The sequence below is a fragment of the Rhinatrema bivittatum genome, chromosome 1 (genome assembly GCF_901001135.1).
Source record: "Rhinatrema bivittatum chromosome 1, aRhiBiv1.1, whole genome shotgun sequence".
NCBI classification, from domain to species: Eukaryota; Metazoa; Chordata; class Amphibia; order Gymnophiona; family Rhinatrematidae; genus Rhinatrema; species Rhinatrema bivittatum.
This window is the reverse complement of record NC_042615.1, coordinates 571,757,912-571,774,264: the sequence shown is the minus strand read 5'-3', so window position 1 is coordinate 571,774,264 and position 16,353 is coordinate 571,757,912. Positions and strand designations below refer to the sequence as shown.

The following is a 16,353-nucleotide window of genomic DNA, read 5'->3' as shown; positions in this document are numbered from 1 at the left end:
GGACGCTCAGCTGACAAGCATCTGTTTCCTGAACCCCTGGCACATGCACGGGTTAGGAAGATGGAGGCTAATAAAGTCAGTGTCCATTCTCCGAACCTGACTACCGGCACCAGAAGGAGTGTATAAATCAATATTAAAGTGTCGGGCACTTAATATTAATTTATTCACTCCTTCACTTATTGCCCATTGGTCCTTTTCACTGACATCTGTCAGTGAAAGAACCAATCCCCTTTCAGGACAGCCTTCTGATTGTGCGCCCCTAGCGCTTCCTTAACAGCACGAGCCCTAATTTAAATATTGCATCGTGCCCCCAGGAGAGGTGCCTGGGGGCGCGTTATGAAAGCAGGCGCTAAACACACAGCGCCCGCTTTCAGCGCAACGTTTTTTGCATCGGTTCCTTTGTTAGCTACCTTGGCTACCAGAGTTCCTCCACTGCTACTGTTTCCAATACTCAGACATATCCAGTGCTCAGTGCACGCTGTCCCTGGGGAAAGAGTCTAGAAGGACAAAGGAGTCAGCTCAAGAGTAGATTGCAGGTACTGTGTGCAGAAAGCGGAGCTCAGCTCTCCGTGCCCTGCATGCTGCACTTTAAGTACCACACTGCAGAGTCTATGCTGTAGCTAGGGAGAAGCAGCATGCATAATTACACGTGTTCTCAGAAAGGAGATCCTATTTTATTTATTAATTGGCATTTTTTTTTTTAAACCACAAATGGACTCAATGCAGATTACACTAAATTTAAAGTAAGTTACAACAGTGTTAAACCAACAAAATGGGCCAGATTTACATGCATGGGGGGGTTACGCGTGCCAGCCCTATTTTATAAAGGCCCGGCGACGAGCATAAAGCCCCGGGACGCGTCTAAGTCCCGGGGCTTTGAAAAAGGGGTGGGGAGGGGCCAGAGGCCTCCAGCACAGCGGCCATTTGCTGTGTCGGAGGATTGTATGCCGGCAGGCGCAAAAGGTAGGATAGAGAAGGGGGATGGGAAGGATAGAGAAGAGGGAGGGAACGGGTGAAGGCTGTGGGCATCGGCATGCACAGGGTGCACAATTGTGCACCCCCTTGCACGCACCGACCCCCGATTTTATAACATGCGTGCATGATATAAAATTGGGCGTCCATGGGGAGACCACATGATGCGGTGAGGTCGTCTTTACCTCACACTCCGGGTGCCTCTCCCCTACAACACGATGTTGTCCACCAAAGGCAGTAGCCTTTGGTGGACAACATCGTGAGTGGTCTTGATTAATAGGAAAAACAAGCCACCAGCTAATCGATCAAGATAGCGCCAGGTTGGGACGGCATGTCTACCCGCCTGCCGCAAAAAGATAAAGACAAACCTGCTAAACAAGAGGCCAAAATGGCCGCCGCCATACCAGCAAGCCCTGAAGCCGCACGAAATGAGGCATCGACGGAGTCTATCACGTCGGCAGTGGTAGCTGCACTCAATCCCCGATTTCATGAAATATCATCGCAAACAGCAGAGGTCAGAAATTCTTTGGCTGACTATAATGCGCGCATACACATGGTGGAGGGTCGCATACACCTGATGGAATAAGACATGCTTGCACTCCAAGTGAAAGTGGCAAAATTGGAGAAATCAATAGCTGAGCAAGAAATAAAAATAGAATTGGAAAACCGGTTGTGTCGGGCGAATTTACATTTTGTGGGCCTCGAAGAACATATCCTGGACAATCATTTATCAAAGCTCCTTGAAACATGGCTGCCGACGGAATTAGGTCTCCCCGACCTGTTGGGACAGATGCAAGTGGAAAGGGCACATAGGATCGGGCCCAAACACCCTGAAAGGAAATCTCCAAGAGTGGTAGTGACAAAAATTCTAAACTATTCACACAAGGTGCACCTACTGCAAGCTTACCATAAAAAGAAGTAGTTACAACATGAGGAGAAGAGGCTGCTCATTTTCAAGACATTTCTAATAATGTGGCGCAACTTCGGAAGGCATTCGCGCTGTATGCACGAATCTGGTAAATTGACAGATCCGATTCGTAATTCATTATCCAGCAAAACTCAAAATATGGACCGAAACAGGGATCAAGTTTTGACACACCCAAGGAGGCAGACAGTTTTCTACAAGGCCTCCCGACCACCACCACCTGAGCACCGCAACAGCGATTCGTGACGCCATTCAGTCGCGCGGCAGAGTCTGTAAGAAGGCCAGGAAGTCTACCCCAATTGTGACAATAGGCTTAACACTTATGCTACCGTGGTTTCAGGACCAGGGTGTTATGATTCAGCGCTTAGCCACCAGTTTATTAGGTTAATTCTCAACATCGTTCATGGTTATGCCGGTACCTGGGCAACAGAAAAAGTATGAAGGGAATCCTGTTCAGCACTGGGAAACCCTCTAATTCACAGCGGGGTTTGTTCTATAAGGGGGAGAGGCACCCACTCGCTCTCAGTGTGATCTCCGTTGAAAGGTAGGAATCCCTTTGTTCTATGGTTAATATGGGGAGGGAAGAGATGGGAAGGGGGGAGGGGTGGGAAGGGAGGGTGGGTAAAGAAAAGCTTTTAGAAGCTATATTAAAGAGCTGTAAGAAGTATGTAAAGGTTACAATCAATACTATATGGCGGCGATTGAGGGAGACCTTGTATGTGCAATTTCCTAGTTTGCCTCTTAGTTACAGTAGGTTGATGTATGGGATGGGCATTGCAAGGCTGTGTAGCCTCTTATACCCGGTGTGTGACTGTCTCACTCCCACATTATATTGTAAAGATGGCTGATGGGGTAAAATATCTCTCATGGAATGTAGCGGGTCTGGGAACCCCGGTAAAGCGGGAAAAAAGTTCTGTCATATCAATAGACTAAAAAGGTACAATCATTTTTCTGCAGGAGACGCATATGAGAGCCAATGCCCATTTAAAACCTAAAAAGAAAGGGTTCAATCAGATTTTTGTAGCGCATGGGTCTTCACATAGTAGAGGAGTAGCCATAATGATTCACAAAACTATAATTTCAGCAACAAAAGACCTTTGCGGACCCTAACACGAGATACCTAATAATCGAAGGACTCCTGTTTGGTAAAGCTATCATTTTAGCTTCGATATATGGTCCTAATCAATATGATCACCACTTTTTTTCGGACATTGTGACCAAAATTCTGTCTTTGCAGCAAGCACCCATTGTGAAGGGAGGCGATTTTAACTGTGTGGCTGATCCCACACTGGACCGCTACTCTACTTCACAAGGGAGACCATTAGGCCCAAACAAAGGCATTCCCTTCCTATGCGACTCCTTACAATTATTAGATTCATGGAGGTTGTAGAACCCTGGAAGCAAAGTTTACCCATCAGGCAAGAGCGTCAGATACCAGGTATCGAATTGATTACATTTTAATCTCTGATTTTATATTTCCACAACTCCAGAGCTCGGGCATTGAGCCCCTAGTTATTTCAGACCACAGCCCAGTATCCTGCTGTATGCGTAAACGGGGAGTGTATAGGGATCCAGTGACCTGGAAAATGCCGGTATGGCTAATACAAGATAAAAATTTTAGAGAATTTTTACCCGCTAAATGGAAAGATTATTATTTAATAATATTCAGTCTACCCCTATTCTATTCTGGGAAACCTGCAAAGGTGGTATTGCGGGATAACATTATTGAATACTCCATTCGTCAAAAGAAGGAATTAGACAAGCAAATTTTAGAATTGACAGCGAAATATAATAAATACAAGAAAGCTTTAATATACAATGCCACTGCGGCCGCACAAGCAGACTATAATTTAATTAGGTCGGAACTTAATGAGTTACTACATAGAAGGGCGACCTCCTCCTTGTTTTCACTCAGACACAGTCTATATCTATATGGGAATAAAGTAGGGCGGATGTTATCCCAACTTGTAAGAGGGGAGAGGAAATCCACACACATTGCACAGCTTAAAGACCCCTCAGGAAAATGGGCTACCAAAGCAGAAGATATAGCTACCCTTTTTCTTAACTATTACAGAGAGCTATATAGCACAGATAGAGAGGATTTAGTGAAGAGGGACGATTTTATGCAATCTCTCTCCTTGCCCAGTCTTACCAGTGAGCAGTTGTTACAACTCAATTGTCCAATCCAGGAAGGGGAGGTTCTAGCAGTAATCCAGAGCTTACAAAGTTTCAAGACTCTGGGGCCCGATGGGCTTTCCCCCTTTTTCTATAAGACTCTCAAGCCTGAGGTATGTAGTAGCATGTCCGCATTATTCAATACCATGGTACACCAAGGCATGATGCCGGAATCGTTACACATGGCCACTATAATAGCTCTTCCTAAACCAGGCCGAGTCCCAGATTCCCCTACGGCGTACAGGCCAATATCTCTATTTAACGTGGACATAAAAATATATGCTGAAGTACTGGCCAATAGTTTAGTGGACATACTTCCAGTGTTGGTTTCGCCAGGGCAGGCAGGATTTGGAAAGGGTCGGAGATCCAGTATAAACATAAGAAGGTTGGCACAACATCTGTCAACACAGGAGTTTGTAGACCAAGTGCTGGTAGGGTTTGATGCCGAAAAAGCCTTAGACAGGGTGTCGTGGTCTTTTCTCCATCATACCCTGGGAAGGATGGGCTTTGCGGGCTTTTATCAGGCAATACAAGTTCTTTATTCGAACCCAGGGGCATGAGTCATGGCGAATGGCTGTTTGTCTAAACCCTTCTCACTAACCAGGGGTACGCACCAGGGATGCCCAATGTCACGTTTGCTGTTTATACTATCGCTGGAACCATTAGTTCACATGCTACAGCAGATCTTAGATGAAAATACCACTTGGGTTGGACAGAAATTGCCCGACATTTCTTTTTGCAGATGATATCCTGCTTTTTGTCCCGCAAGCGCCCATTCTTCTCCCAAAAATTTTGAAATCGTTTGAGGATTTTGGATCCTTTTCGGGTCTCAAGCTGAATCTGGGCAAGTCCAAGTTGTTGGACATCTTGGGTCATTTACGACCCAAGTGGCCCAATATCCCCCTTCGATGGGTGGACAACACTCAAATATCTGGGAATCTATGTAATGGGGAACCCTGCTCACTGGTACACCAAGAATATCCCTCCAGTTATAGAGAAGATAAAGTTGACGGTGAGTTGGATGGAGCTATCCATAAATAGTGCTATCCATCCCTAATGGGATGGATAGCACTATTTAAGATGGCACTGCTCCTTAAACTTCTCTGTTTTACAAACCCTGCCCTTAGTTATTTCAGCTGCAGATATTCATAGCCTTAATCGAATTTGTACAGCCTTTTTATGGCATAACCATAAAGCACGGATAGCATTGAGAAAACTGATGATTCCAGTCACCCAAGAAGGCTGGGGATTCCCCAATAGCTATCTTTATAATTTGGCATGTGCACTCTGATCAGTTGCGTACTGGCTATGTGGGAGTGCCTGTTTTTCGGATACCATTTTGGATTGCCACTTGGCAAACCCGATAGATTTAAGGTTTGTGCTTCACGCTACTTCTAACGAACTCCCAAAGCAATTGCGCACTATTACACTGGTAACATGTAACACTGTTACACTGGTAACATACGCCAGGTATGGCTGGCGTGCCAGGTGCCTGCGGATGACATTATCATGGAAGGTTTCATTACTGTTACCCATATGTGGTAACCCTAAATGTATCCCAGGTAAACGGGGCCAGTTTTTCCAAAATTCATCGCAGCAGGATATTGGTACGTTTGCTTATCTCGTAGACCCACAAATCCAAAAGTTATATACTTTTACTAAATGCCAGGAATTGTTTGGCTGAAAACCGCAGGCAAGTTTCATGACCAAGTTTTTTGGAACAATGAGTACAGGCGAGAGAGCGGGTCCCTTTCAAAGAGTGTTGACCTTATTTAAATCACGGAAACAATTACAAGAGGCGGTACCCGGTAGAGTGCTGTGGGTATTGTCAGAGCTCTAGAGTCGAGACCTGGGTATTAAGATAGTAGAAGATGATCTCTTAGAGGCGCTCCAAATATATCAAAGCGATGCCAGCAGCTACTGAAGGGAGCAGTACTTGCGCATAGTGCATAGAGTTATGATCTCCCCGCTTTGAGCGTACCAAATGCACAGTCCCAAATCCTGCATGCCCTAAATGCTCTGAATCACCCGCATCCGTAACACACAGACTTTGGTCTTGTCCTCAGATACAAGTTTTTTGGACTAAAGTGGGTCAATTTATGACTACATTGGTGGGGGGCTTGTTACCACTTACTGCAGCAATGGCAGTCCTCGGCGTGGGTGAGCTGGGGACTGGAGAGAGCATAATTGTTTGCTAATCTGTAAAGCCGTGGGACAAGCGAGGAAACACATACTTTCCAACTGGATACAGCAAAAAGCACCAACCGTGGACTTTTGGCATTCTGAGATATTCATCCTGCTACAACTGGATTTCGTACTTAGCTCCTGTCAACTCGCAAGAAAGGGGCTTTCACAAAAATCTGTGGACCATTTGTACAACATCTTCCGAGTGAATGGCAAGGCAAATTCCAGGAAATCTCCAGTTAAGCAGACAATTTACCGTTTAATACCTGCCTACTAAGACAATACTTGTTTAATATGCTGTTTAGGTACTCATTAATCAGCGACTTCTTGCACTCTATAATCGTTTTGTTGGAGAGAACGGGGTGGGGGAAATAAGCATTCTGGCAGGTGCGGTTATACTGTACCTGCTACATTTCTACTCCAATTGTTACTTTATTATGTATGTTTAAAATTAATAAACAAATAAAAAAAATTGGGCGTCCATGTGTGCGTGCCGGGTAGCGTGCGCACATGTACACCCGCGCGCCTCTTAAAATCTACCCCAATATTAGTTGAGGATCTATATATTTAAGACAGATTCCTAGTTAGGTTTTTTTGTTTAAGTACCACCGCTATAGTCTCTTGTTGCGAGATGCTGAGAGCAGAGCCCAGGAGCTGGCTTGATCTGAACATCAGTCAGTGGTGACTTTTCTATTGCACATCTGATCAGGTCTGAAGGTACACTTGTTGGGAAATACTGATTTAAAGCTACATTCTCATGGGTGTAAAGCGCTATATACTGTCCATAAAAAAAATTTTCTCTTCATTTTATTTATAAAGTTATACAATTATAACAAAGCATTAACATTCTGTAATATAAATAAATGGAGTATTTGCACAAGTAATAATAAAGAAAAGAAAAACCATTTAACACATGCAATCTCCATATCAAAAAATTCCAACTTGGAAATGAGACAGAAAGTCACAGTGTGTATTAAGAAATTCAAATATAATTAAGAAAACAGGCTTAACATAGATTTGACAGCAAATATACTAATGCCCTATTGAAGAGACACTGGAGAAGATGTCACAGGTTTCCTAGATTCCAAAAATTTTTAGTTGCTGACAAAATAGTTTTAAAAAATTATAGAATATTACAGCTTGTAAAATGTTTATGTTTACAAATATATCTTGTTCTTTTGTTTTCTCAAAGTGGCAATATTCTTTATAAGCCCTGTTCTAACCTGAATTCCCCTCTCTTGCATAGGTTTCGTTTTTCCCATTTATTTTATTTGGACATTGTATACCATCACTTAAACACTGCTACTGTTCAGTTGCTTTCCATTTAGTCTGAACAAAATTCAAAAATACATTACAACAGCTGCAATAAGGCTGGGCTAAACATGATGTAGTAAGAATTGTGGTGAAATCAGCACTAGTTGCCTGTGTGTATTTTTTTTTTTTTTTATCATGCATGGTAAAAGTAGGTGCCTCGGCAGGATTTAATAAAAGATGGATATGCAATGAGATACACATAGAAAAATCCACAAGATGGCCGACTGAGAGGACACGCTGGTGTGAGCTCCTGAGTTTTTTTTCCTCGTTTGTTGAATTTTCATGCCGCATACTAAGCGGAAAGCAAGGGTGCGGGGAGGGGAAACCTCCTCTACCCCGCTGGAAGCTTCGCAACCGCGTATCGGGAGTTTCTTTCCGGCGATCCCACCACTTACGCCGAGCGGGCTGGCCCTTGAAGGACCGGAGCAACAGCATGGTCTGACCCTTCGGGCCGACGAAACTTCTCTGAGCCCGGCTCGCCCATCAGACCGGCACCACCAGGCCTTGAGCTGGATCGTGAGAGGATTGGAACCACCGATTCCACGGGTGACTTCTCGCAGGGAATCTGAGTGGTTAAGCAAGGAATACCATCTAGAGAACTTTCAATCATGGAGAATGCGACTACAGCACAGCCCCTACCAGGTAATGGTCGGGGAGAGGATGCGGGAAATGTCGCAGTAATAGGAATCTCAGGCCTGGATAATGGTGCCGGGAAGGCTAGAGGAGGAGAAATGGAGAACCGTGAAACTCTGGGACTGAACTTATTACTTCAGCCTACCTCTGAGGTGACCTTAACTGCGGTCTGGACGGCGCTGCAGTCAATTGAGAAGTTAATACTGGGACTCTCAAAAGATGTAACTGAGATTAAAAGCCAAACTCTTTCAAATGCGAACCAAATAATGGCGCAAAAGCAAAAGAATGAATTAGTAGAAGCACGTCTGGTAAAATTTGAGAAAATACAGGAAACTGTGATCAAGAAAGAATCTGAGGTTGACAGAAGGCTCAAGAAAATTGAGAATAATTTGAGATCTCACAATTTAAGGTTCACAAATTTTCCTATTTTGAAGAATGTTTCCCCGGTGGACATATTTAGATTCTATGTTGCTCAGATTTTGAAAGTACCGGAGGAGATAAAACCGGTTATAACAAAAGCATACTATTTACCATATAAAGAAGTGGCCACAGGAAATGTAGAAGATCAATCCTTGCCAGATTTGACTACTCTTCTAGAATCATCTTTAGAACTGACAGTTTCAAGGAGGAGACCTTTATTGGTCACCTTCGCTTTTCTCATGGACAAAAACAATATATTTAAATATTTCTTCAGGAACCGACAAGCCATGTTCTTTGGACATAAGATTTGGTGCTTTCCTGATCTTGTTAAGAGCACCCAAGATAGGCGAAAGTTCTTTTTGAATATGAGGCCAGAAGTATTACAATTGGGAGCGAGGTTCAAATTACAGTTTCCTTGTAAATGTCTTGTATTCTTTCGTGATCAGAATTATGTTTTCTTTGATCCACCCCAACTCAGAGATTTCATTGACTCCCATTCTCAAGCTCCCCAGTAGTTAAACAACTAGTATGATGGGCATAAGTAAATTTAGTGGTGGTACCTCTCATAAGTCTATATGTTTAGTATAGTTAAATGAATATTTCCCCAATGTAATGCTCTTTGTTTAGGGGCTCTCCCATATTTCTTTTATTTTATAAAGTGCAATTAGGGGAATATAAAATTTGTTTTTTCTCTATTTCGTTTATTTAGAAACAAGAGTTGCTAATATGCACTTTGTAAAATTGCCATCAAGTGTTAATACTTGTATAAATGAAGATGTATTTAAAATTGCATAAATAAATAATAATAAAAAAAAAAAAAGAAAAATCCATGCTAAAGTAAAATATACGCACTCAAGGCCCTATGTAATAAACCGCGCAGAAACACGCATCAATGTGGTGGCCCACAAGTGATTCATAGGTCAAAAGTCTTCCTCTTTCATAAAACAGTAAAGAAGTTAGTGATCCAAGAGTGGGGCTGAAGGTGGGTAGAGCATGTTCCGTCTCCGACCCCATGGCAGCTGTACCAGCAGCCTGTAAGCACAGGAAACAAAGCAGAGATTTTTTCAGCCGACCCGCAAAACGTACCATAGCATCCAGAAAAAGTGAAGGTAATTCATGATTATCTCAGAGCTGCATGGTCACACAACCATACTAATGTCAGTAATGGAATAAATTGGCCTCCAGACATGCTTTAATTTAACTCCTGTCCTGAGCCAGATGCCAAAAAACCTGCGTACAAAAACCCACACTAACTGATGCAAGACTCCCTTTATATCTCATGAATAGTTAATTGTCTCATAAGAACATAAGAAAATGCCATACTGGGTCAGACCAAGGGTCCATCAAGCCCAGCATCCTGTTTCCAACAGTGGCCAATCCAGGCCATAAGAACCTGGCAAGTACTCCTTTGCTTGCACAAAATCAGCCAGTTATTAAGAGGGTTTATGCGCTCATTTTTCTTACGCTGAACATATTACTTACACACGTAAGAATAGCAGGGGAAAAAACACACGCAGCCACATGCAAGTACACGCAAAAACCCGCTGCAGCTTTAGCGCAGTTTATTACATCGGCCCCACTAAGATGTAAAAACTGCTCGAGTGTGTTGGGGGGATAACTGAATGAAGGATTAGGTATCAGAGAGGATAGGTTTGAGTGAACTGGAAATCCAAAGCAAGTGGAAGCTGGTGAGCCAAAACAAGGTAGAACTTCTATTTCTGTCACCATTAAACAGTTATTTCCCACTATATTTACAGGTGGGTATCGAATGCCCTTGCATGAGCCTTTTAGACTTAGTTCCACAGAATTCAACAAGAAGCTGGAGGGCCGCCAAAGACAAAACCTCTAATTCTTAGCGCTCATTAGCTGCCACAGAAGAATGCTTCAAAAACAAAAAGGCCAGTTCATTTAAACCAACATAAACCCACACATGCTAACACGGCTATATGTAAAATTACAGCATCCATAGGCAGGGGACTCAGGGTAAAGAGATTCTCCTCTGGAAATCAGAAAGCAGGAGTTGTCTCAGTTTTCAGGCACTTTCAGAATTTGGCGCCCTAGGCACGCGGCTATGCGTAAATCCGGCTCTGCAAGCTAACAAATATTGCATATCTCCCTCAAGTCTTTCAATGAAACTAGTAATTTATTAAGTGAAAGGATTAAGTAAAAGTACCAAATTATCTCAACATAAGTCTCTGAAGTAAGTTCATTCAAAGCAATACAAACAAGGATTTGGTATAGGAAGAAAAAAAAAAAAAGAAGTAAATAAACATGGATTTCCACCTTATCCAAATCAGCATGAAAAACAATTACACAGCAAGCAGATTAGACAATACAGATTTACATATAGCAGAAATGTCTTCATGTAGCAGTTAACCTCAATGAAAAATGTATCCAATGGCTAAACTGGTGACTGCAATAAGCATTTTAAACTATTAGAGATAACAGAATACATAGCAGATAGCTGTTTCTCTGCTCTGAATCATCTAAACAGCAACATCATGAAAGGCGCCCCAGCACGGATGGGGTGCCGCCACCGCTGTGCCAAGGCCGAGCTTACCAATGGGTGGAGGGGAATTCCTCCTCTTCAGCAATGGCTGTGGGTAATGACGCCAGCCACTTTGAGCTAGCACCATGTGTGGGGCTCCTGGCCGTCGCGCCAGGGGCACGCTGCTTTGTTATCGCTCCCCCCCGCTTGATCCAGCAACGGGTGTGATGACATCATCGGGATGCATTCCACCACCAGGCCACACGATTGGCCACAGGAGTGACGCAGTGTCATAGGCCAAAGGGTAAAGACCAGCGGGAAACTTAAAAACCCACCAGCTCCCCTTAGTCCGGTCTTTTCCTGCCTTGTCCCGGCGCGATCCCCCGCCCAACCCACCCTCTTTATTAGCTAGAGTGAATTGTTAGTTAGCAATTATGATAGTTCATTGTGATGTTGTTGTGGCGGCAGTCCTGAAAGAATATTGTAACATTGGGGGGGGGGGGGGGGGGACTGTAAACAAAGCAAGGAGGTGCCGGTAAGAAAGGGGCCTTGGGACCACCTCTTGGCGATTGGCCATGGACGATGAATGTCAGGCCTGGTGATTGGGCCTTGACAAATTGACAGTCAGGCACGTTTGCGAGGGGCTCCAGCAGGGCCTGCTGCATGGTGGCCCCCTCCAGTAACGGCACCCAGATGCCAGTCAGGGGCTCACAAGCAATGCGACCACCCCCCTCACATTTCCACTTGGGCGGAGGAAAACGGAGATATCGGCTCCTACCCTGTGGTTAGGCAATGGCAGCAGGACTCTGCACCTAAATTAGACTTCCCTGTTAGGGTACTCTAATAAACAGCGGAAGCCATTTGCATCCCAGTTATGACTCAGGATTTCACTGTCTCTTGTGTAATGTAGGGTGTCCGGCCTGGCTGGGCGGAACAGAACCCACGGGCATCCAGGCTGCCAGATTATGTTTTATATGGGGAAACTTCTGTGGCATTTATTTTCAAAGCTGGAAAGTATCATGTAGTCAACATTGAATAAAGCACAAGTTTTCCTGTAAAACTCACTCAGAAAAAGTGGAAAAAATACAACCATGCAAAAGTTATACATTAACTAAGGCAACAACAAACTTATGGATAAGCATAAATAGATTAAACCTTGCAAAAGGCTTTCGCAGACATAAATAAGGTTACCCTCTCTCTGCTTTCAAACTAATAACCCCTAAAAGCTCTGCCTTTCACAAAGAAAATGATAAGACTAGCCACAAAGTTAACTCAACACCAGACACCACATAGCAATCAAATTTGAGACTGATCATACCGCATTTTATATCCTGGCACAGCAGGCAAAACTAACCAATCTGGAGATGCTCCCCCATGTAAATCTGCAGAAGCTAGTGTCCAATTAATACTATTACAGAGATAAATGATGTGGTTTGTGCTTGTTTTACATTTAGCGTTTTGTTTCTGTATGCCACGCTATGCAGTTTATAGATTTGCACAATATTTGTTAAACGTTATCTGTAAGTCGAAAGAGATGCTCGGAAGTATAAAAGTTAAGCATCTTATCCTGCAGGTACATGCGACCTCAGACTGGCCACTATTGGAAAAAGGATAGGGGGCTTGTTCACCCTTGTTCTAACCCACTATGGCAGTTCTCACAGCCTAGCTTTCTAAGTCATCCCACCACATTTATTTTTTAAGAAATCCAAAACGAGACTTAAGACTAATAAACTATTCAAGAGACCTGAACGATACAAGAGCAACGGAGCTATACGATAGTCTCGGAACTGGAAAGCACACTCTCTCTCTCCCCTCTAACATGCCCCTCATATACGCCATGCAATCAGCCGCAGATTCTTGTGTAAGGAAAGTTGGAAAGATTCATGGGCTTGCTTGGGATTTTTTTTTTTTAACTCGCGTCACAAAAAAATGTACTGTAAAACCAGTTGTGCCAAAAATGAAGTAACCAAAATGAGTTATTCAATGAAAAACAGCGAGCGTTTTACATCTCTTCACAGCATTGGTACTTTCGAATAAGAAAGTAAAAGGGAGAGTGGGGTACAAAAGTCAGGAGGCAGAGAAGGAAACTGGGGCGGTGCTGAAACTTGCCGGCAGTTCCCGCCTGGACCTCCGCTGTATGTATGTGTGCGTGTGTCCCCGGCTCTCCTGCCTCCTACCAGGGGGCTGTGCCTGTGTGGGCGGCTGCTGGATCTCAGGAGCCGGCGCTTTCCTCTCTTTCTGCGTCTCCCTCTTGCCAGACCTATGCCCGCCTCCGTCCCTCTTGGCGCTGGCAGCCACCGCCACCTCCTGCCGCCGGCGGCGCCTCTTCTCCTCCTCGGCCTCCCGCAGGACATCGTACGGGTCCGACTCGTCGTCCAGCAACTGCTGGAAGCGATTGGCCACGGCGCAGCCGAAGCCCTCCTGCATAGCAGCGGAAACGGGACTACTAAGAGCACCCTTCATGCCGAGTCTAGTGCCAGTTACTATCGCTTTCCCCCCCCCACCCCCTCACAAACAAACGAGTACAAACGCAACCGACCACCAAGGGGAGGGAAACAACGGACAGCTAGCCCCTCCCCCTCCACCATCCCCTGAGCCCACGCGCGACACAAAACCCGCCTCCCCTGCCGGTTTCCCGTCAATCATCTAACGCAGCTCCATCCCCGCAGGATGCTGCCAGCCAATCGTGGCCTCTGTTTAGTCACGCCGCCTGCTGCACGTGCAAGCTGCGACGTAGTCGAGGGGTGGAGTAGGGGTGAGGGTGAGTGTTTTGGTGGAATCCTGACGTATTTGTACACGCTCAGCTAGCTACCGTGTTTCCCGCTGCGCTTATTAATTATTCATGAGATTCCTGGTTACGGGAACCCGTGGATTTCTGCTGCAAACTGCTGCCAGCGATAGGGGAAGGGATGAGGTTTAGGGCTTGGTTGAATAGGAGTTAACGTGTATGTATATGCAGGGATTAATCTGTAGATAAAAAGGAAGTGGAACTATGGAGCGGGTTGAGGGTGGGGAGGCGAATTGGACCGGAATCATCGTTGAAAATACATTGAAATGTGCTGCTCTGTGCAGCAGCAGCCAAGAAAGCAACAAGTGCTGGGGATTATTAGGAAAGGAATGGAGAATAAAACAGAGAATATCATAATGCTTCTGTATTGCTCCATGGTGCAACCTCATCTTGAATATTGTGTGCAGTTCTGGTCACTACATCTCAAAAAGGATATAACAGAATTAGAAAAGGTACAAGAAGGCAACCAAAAAGGTTCAGGGGATGGAACAATTCCTCTATGAAGAAAGGCTAAAGAGGTTAGGAGTCTTCAACTTGAAGAAGAGAAGGCTGTGAGGAATTATGATAGAGGTCTATTAAATAATGAGTGGAATGGAACAAGTAAACATTAATCAGCTGTTTACTCTTTGGAAAAGTACAAAGACCAGGGGACACATAATGAAGTTATGAGGTAATACATTTAAAACTAAAAAGAGAAAATATTTTTTTGCTGAAAGCATAATTAAGCTCTGGAATTCTTTGCCAGAGAATATGATGAAATCTAATAGTGTAGCTGCATTAAAAAAAAATGGACAAGTTCCTGGAGGAAAAATTCATTAACCATTATTAAGGTAGAGTTGAAGAAATCATAAGAACATAAGATATGCCATACTGGGTCAGACCAAGGGTCCATCAATCCCAGCATCCTGTTTCCAACAGTGACCAATCCAAATCACAAGTACTTGGCAAGTACCCAAACATTAACTAGATCTCAAGCTACTATTCCTTATTGATTAATAACAGTTTATGGATTTTTCCTCTAGGAACTTATCCAAATCTTTTTTAAACCCAGTTACACTAACTGCCATAACCACATCCTCTACCAATGAATTCCAGAGCTTAACTATGCAGTGAGTGAAAAAGAAGTTTCTTCGATTTGTTTTAAATGAGCTACTTGCTAATTTCATGGAACGCCCCCTAGTCCGTCTGTTATTTGAGAGAGTAAATAACTAATTTACATTAACCTGTTCTAATCCTTTCATGATTTTGTAGACCTCTATCATATTCTCCCTCAGTCGTCTCTTCTCCAAACTGAACAGCTCTAACTTCCCAAGCCTTTCCTTGTAAGGGAGCTATTCCATGTCCCTTATCATCTTCGTCACCCTTCTCTGCACTTTCTCCAGTGCAGCTATATCCTTTCTGAAATGTAGCAACCAGAATTGCATGGACTATTTAAGGCGCGGTCTCACCATGGAGCAATACAGAGCCATTATGATATCTTCCGTTTTATTTGCCATTCCCTTCCTAATAATTCCTAAAATTCTGTTTGCTTTTTTGACTGCCACAGCACATTGAGCTGATGATTTCAATGTATTATCTACTCTGACACCTAGAACTCTTTCCTGGGTGGTAACTCCTAAGATAGAACCTACAATTGTGTAACTACAGCAAGAGCTATTTATCTTTATCTTTATTTAAATTTGTTAATCGCCTAAATACTAGATGATGTACAAGTAGAAAATACATACATCAAATTTTAAACAGAAATTGTACAAATGCATCACAACCACAATCAGGCATGTTACGAGATATCAAATAAAATACTAAAACATCATCCAGAGGACAAATAGAATGCCTGCCTAAATAGCCATGTTTTCAAAAGAGTTCTTGAAGGTCTTTAAACTGTCTGCCAAATGCAACAATTCAGGAAAAGAATTCCAAAGAACCGAGGCTGCAATCAAGAAAGCACAGTCTCTAGTTCAGCAAAGCCTGGCATGTAGGGATGAGGGCAGATCCAGAAGACCCCTTTGGGAGGAGCAAAGTTGACGGGTAGGACAGTACAGGTGCAACAATGCATTACACCCTTGGGTAATAGTAGAGAAGATCAGTTTAAAAGTAATTACTGCAACCTTGTTGTTATGATATCGAGGTGTTTGGTGGATTCTTAGGGGCAACAGTGATAGTGACTCCCATGGGGATCCTGGGATCCTGGTACCTCGGCCGAGTCCATGGCCTTGCAATCTGTTGTGAGTGAATGGTTTAGTGGACCCTTGGTCCGACCTGTGAGAGACTGGGGAGAGGTTTACTATAGTCTCTGGAGAGTGACAGGTTGGGAGGCGGATACCAGGCAGGAGCTGGAGGTGAGGTTCACCCTGGAAGCCGGTACTCCCCAGGGAGGAGCCCGTGGGAGCCCAGCCACTGGGACTTAGGTGATTCACCCTGGAAGCCAGTACTCCCCCGGGAGGAGCCCGTAGG

General features: G+C 44.0%; 1 protein-coding gene across 1 annotated transcript in view; it reads right to left on the bottom strand.

Moving 5' to 3' along the window:
• HABP4 (hyaluronan binding protein 4) overlaps positions 1–13,666 on the bottom strand; it is a 346,012-nt gene extending 332,346 nt beyond the window's left edge. The window contains exon 1 of the mRNA XM_029617782.1: positions 13,289–13,666. Within this exon, the coding sequence (XP_029473642.1) occupies positions 13,289–13,574 (286 nt within the window). The 5' untranslated portion in view covers positions 13,575–13,666. The remainder of the gene's footprint in view (positions 1–13,288) is intronic.
• Between the last annotated feature and the right edge of the window lie 2,687 nt (positions 13,667–16,353).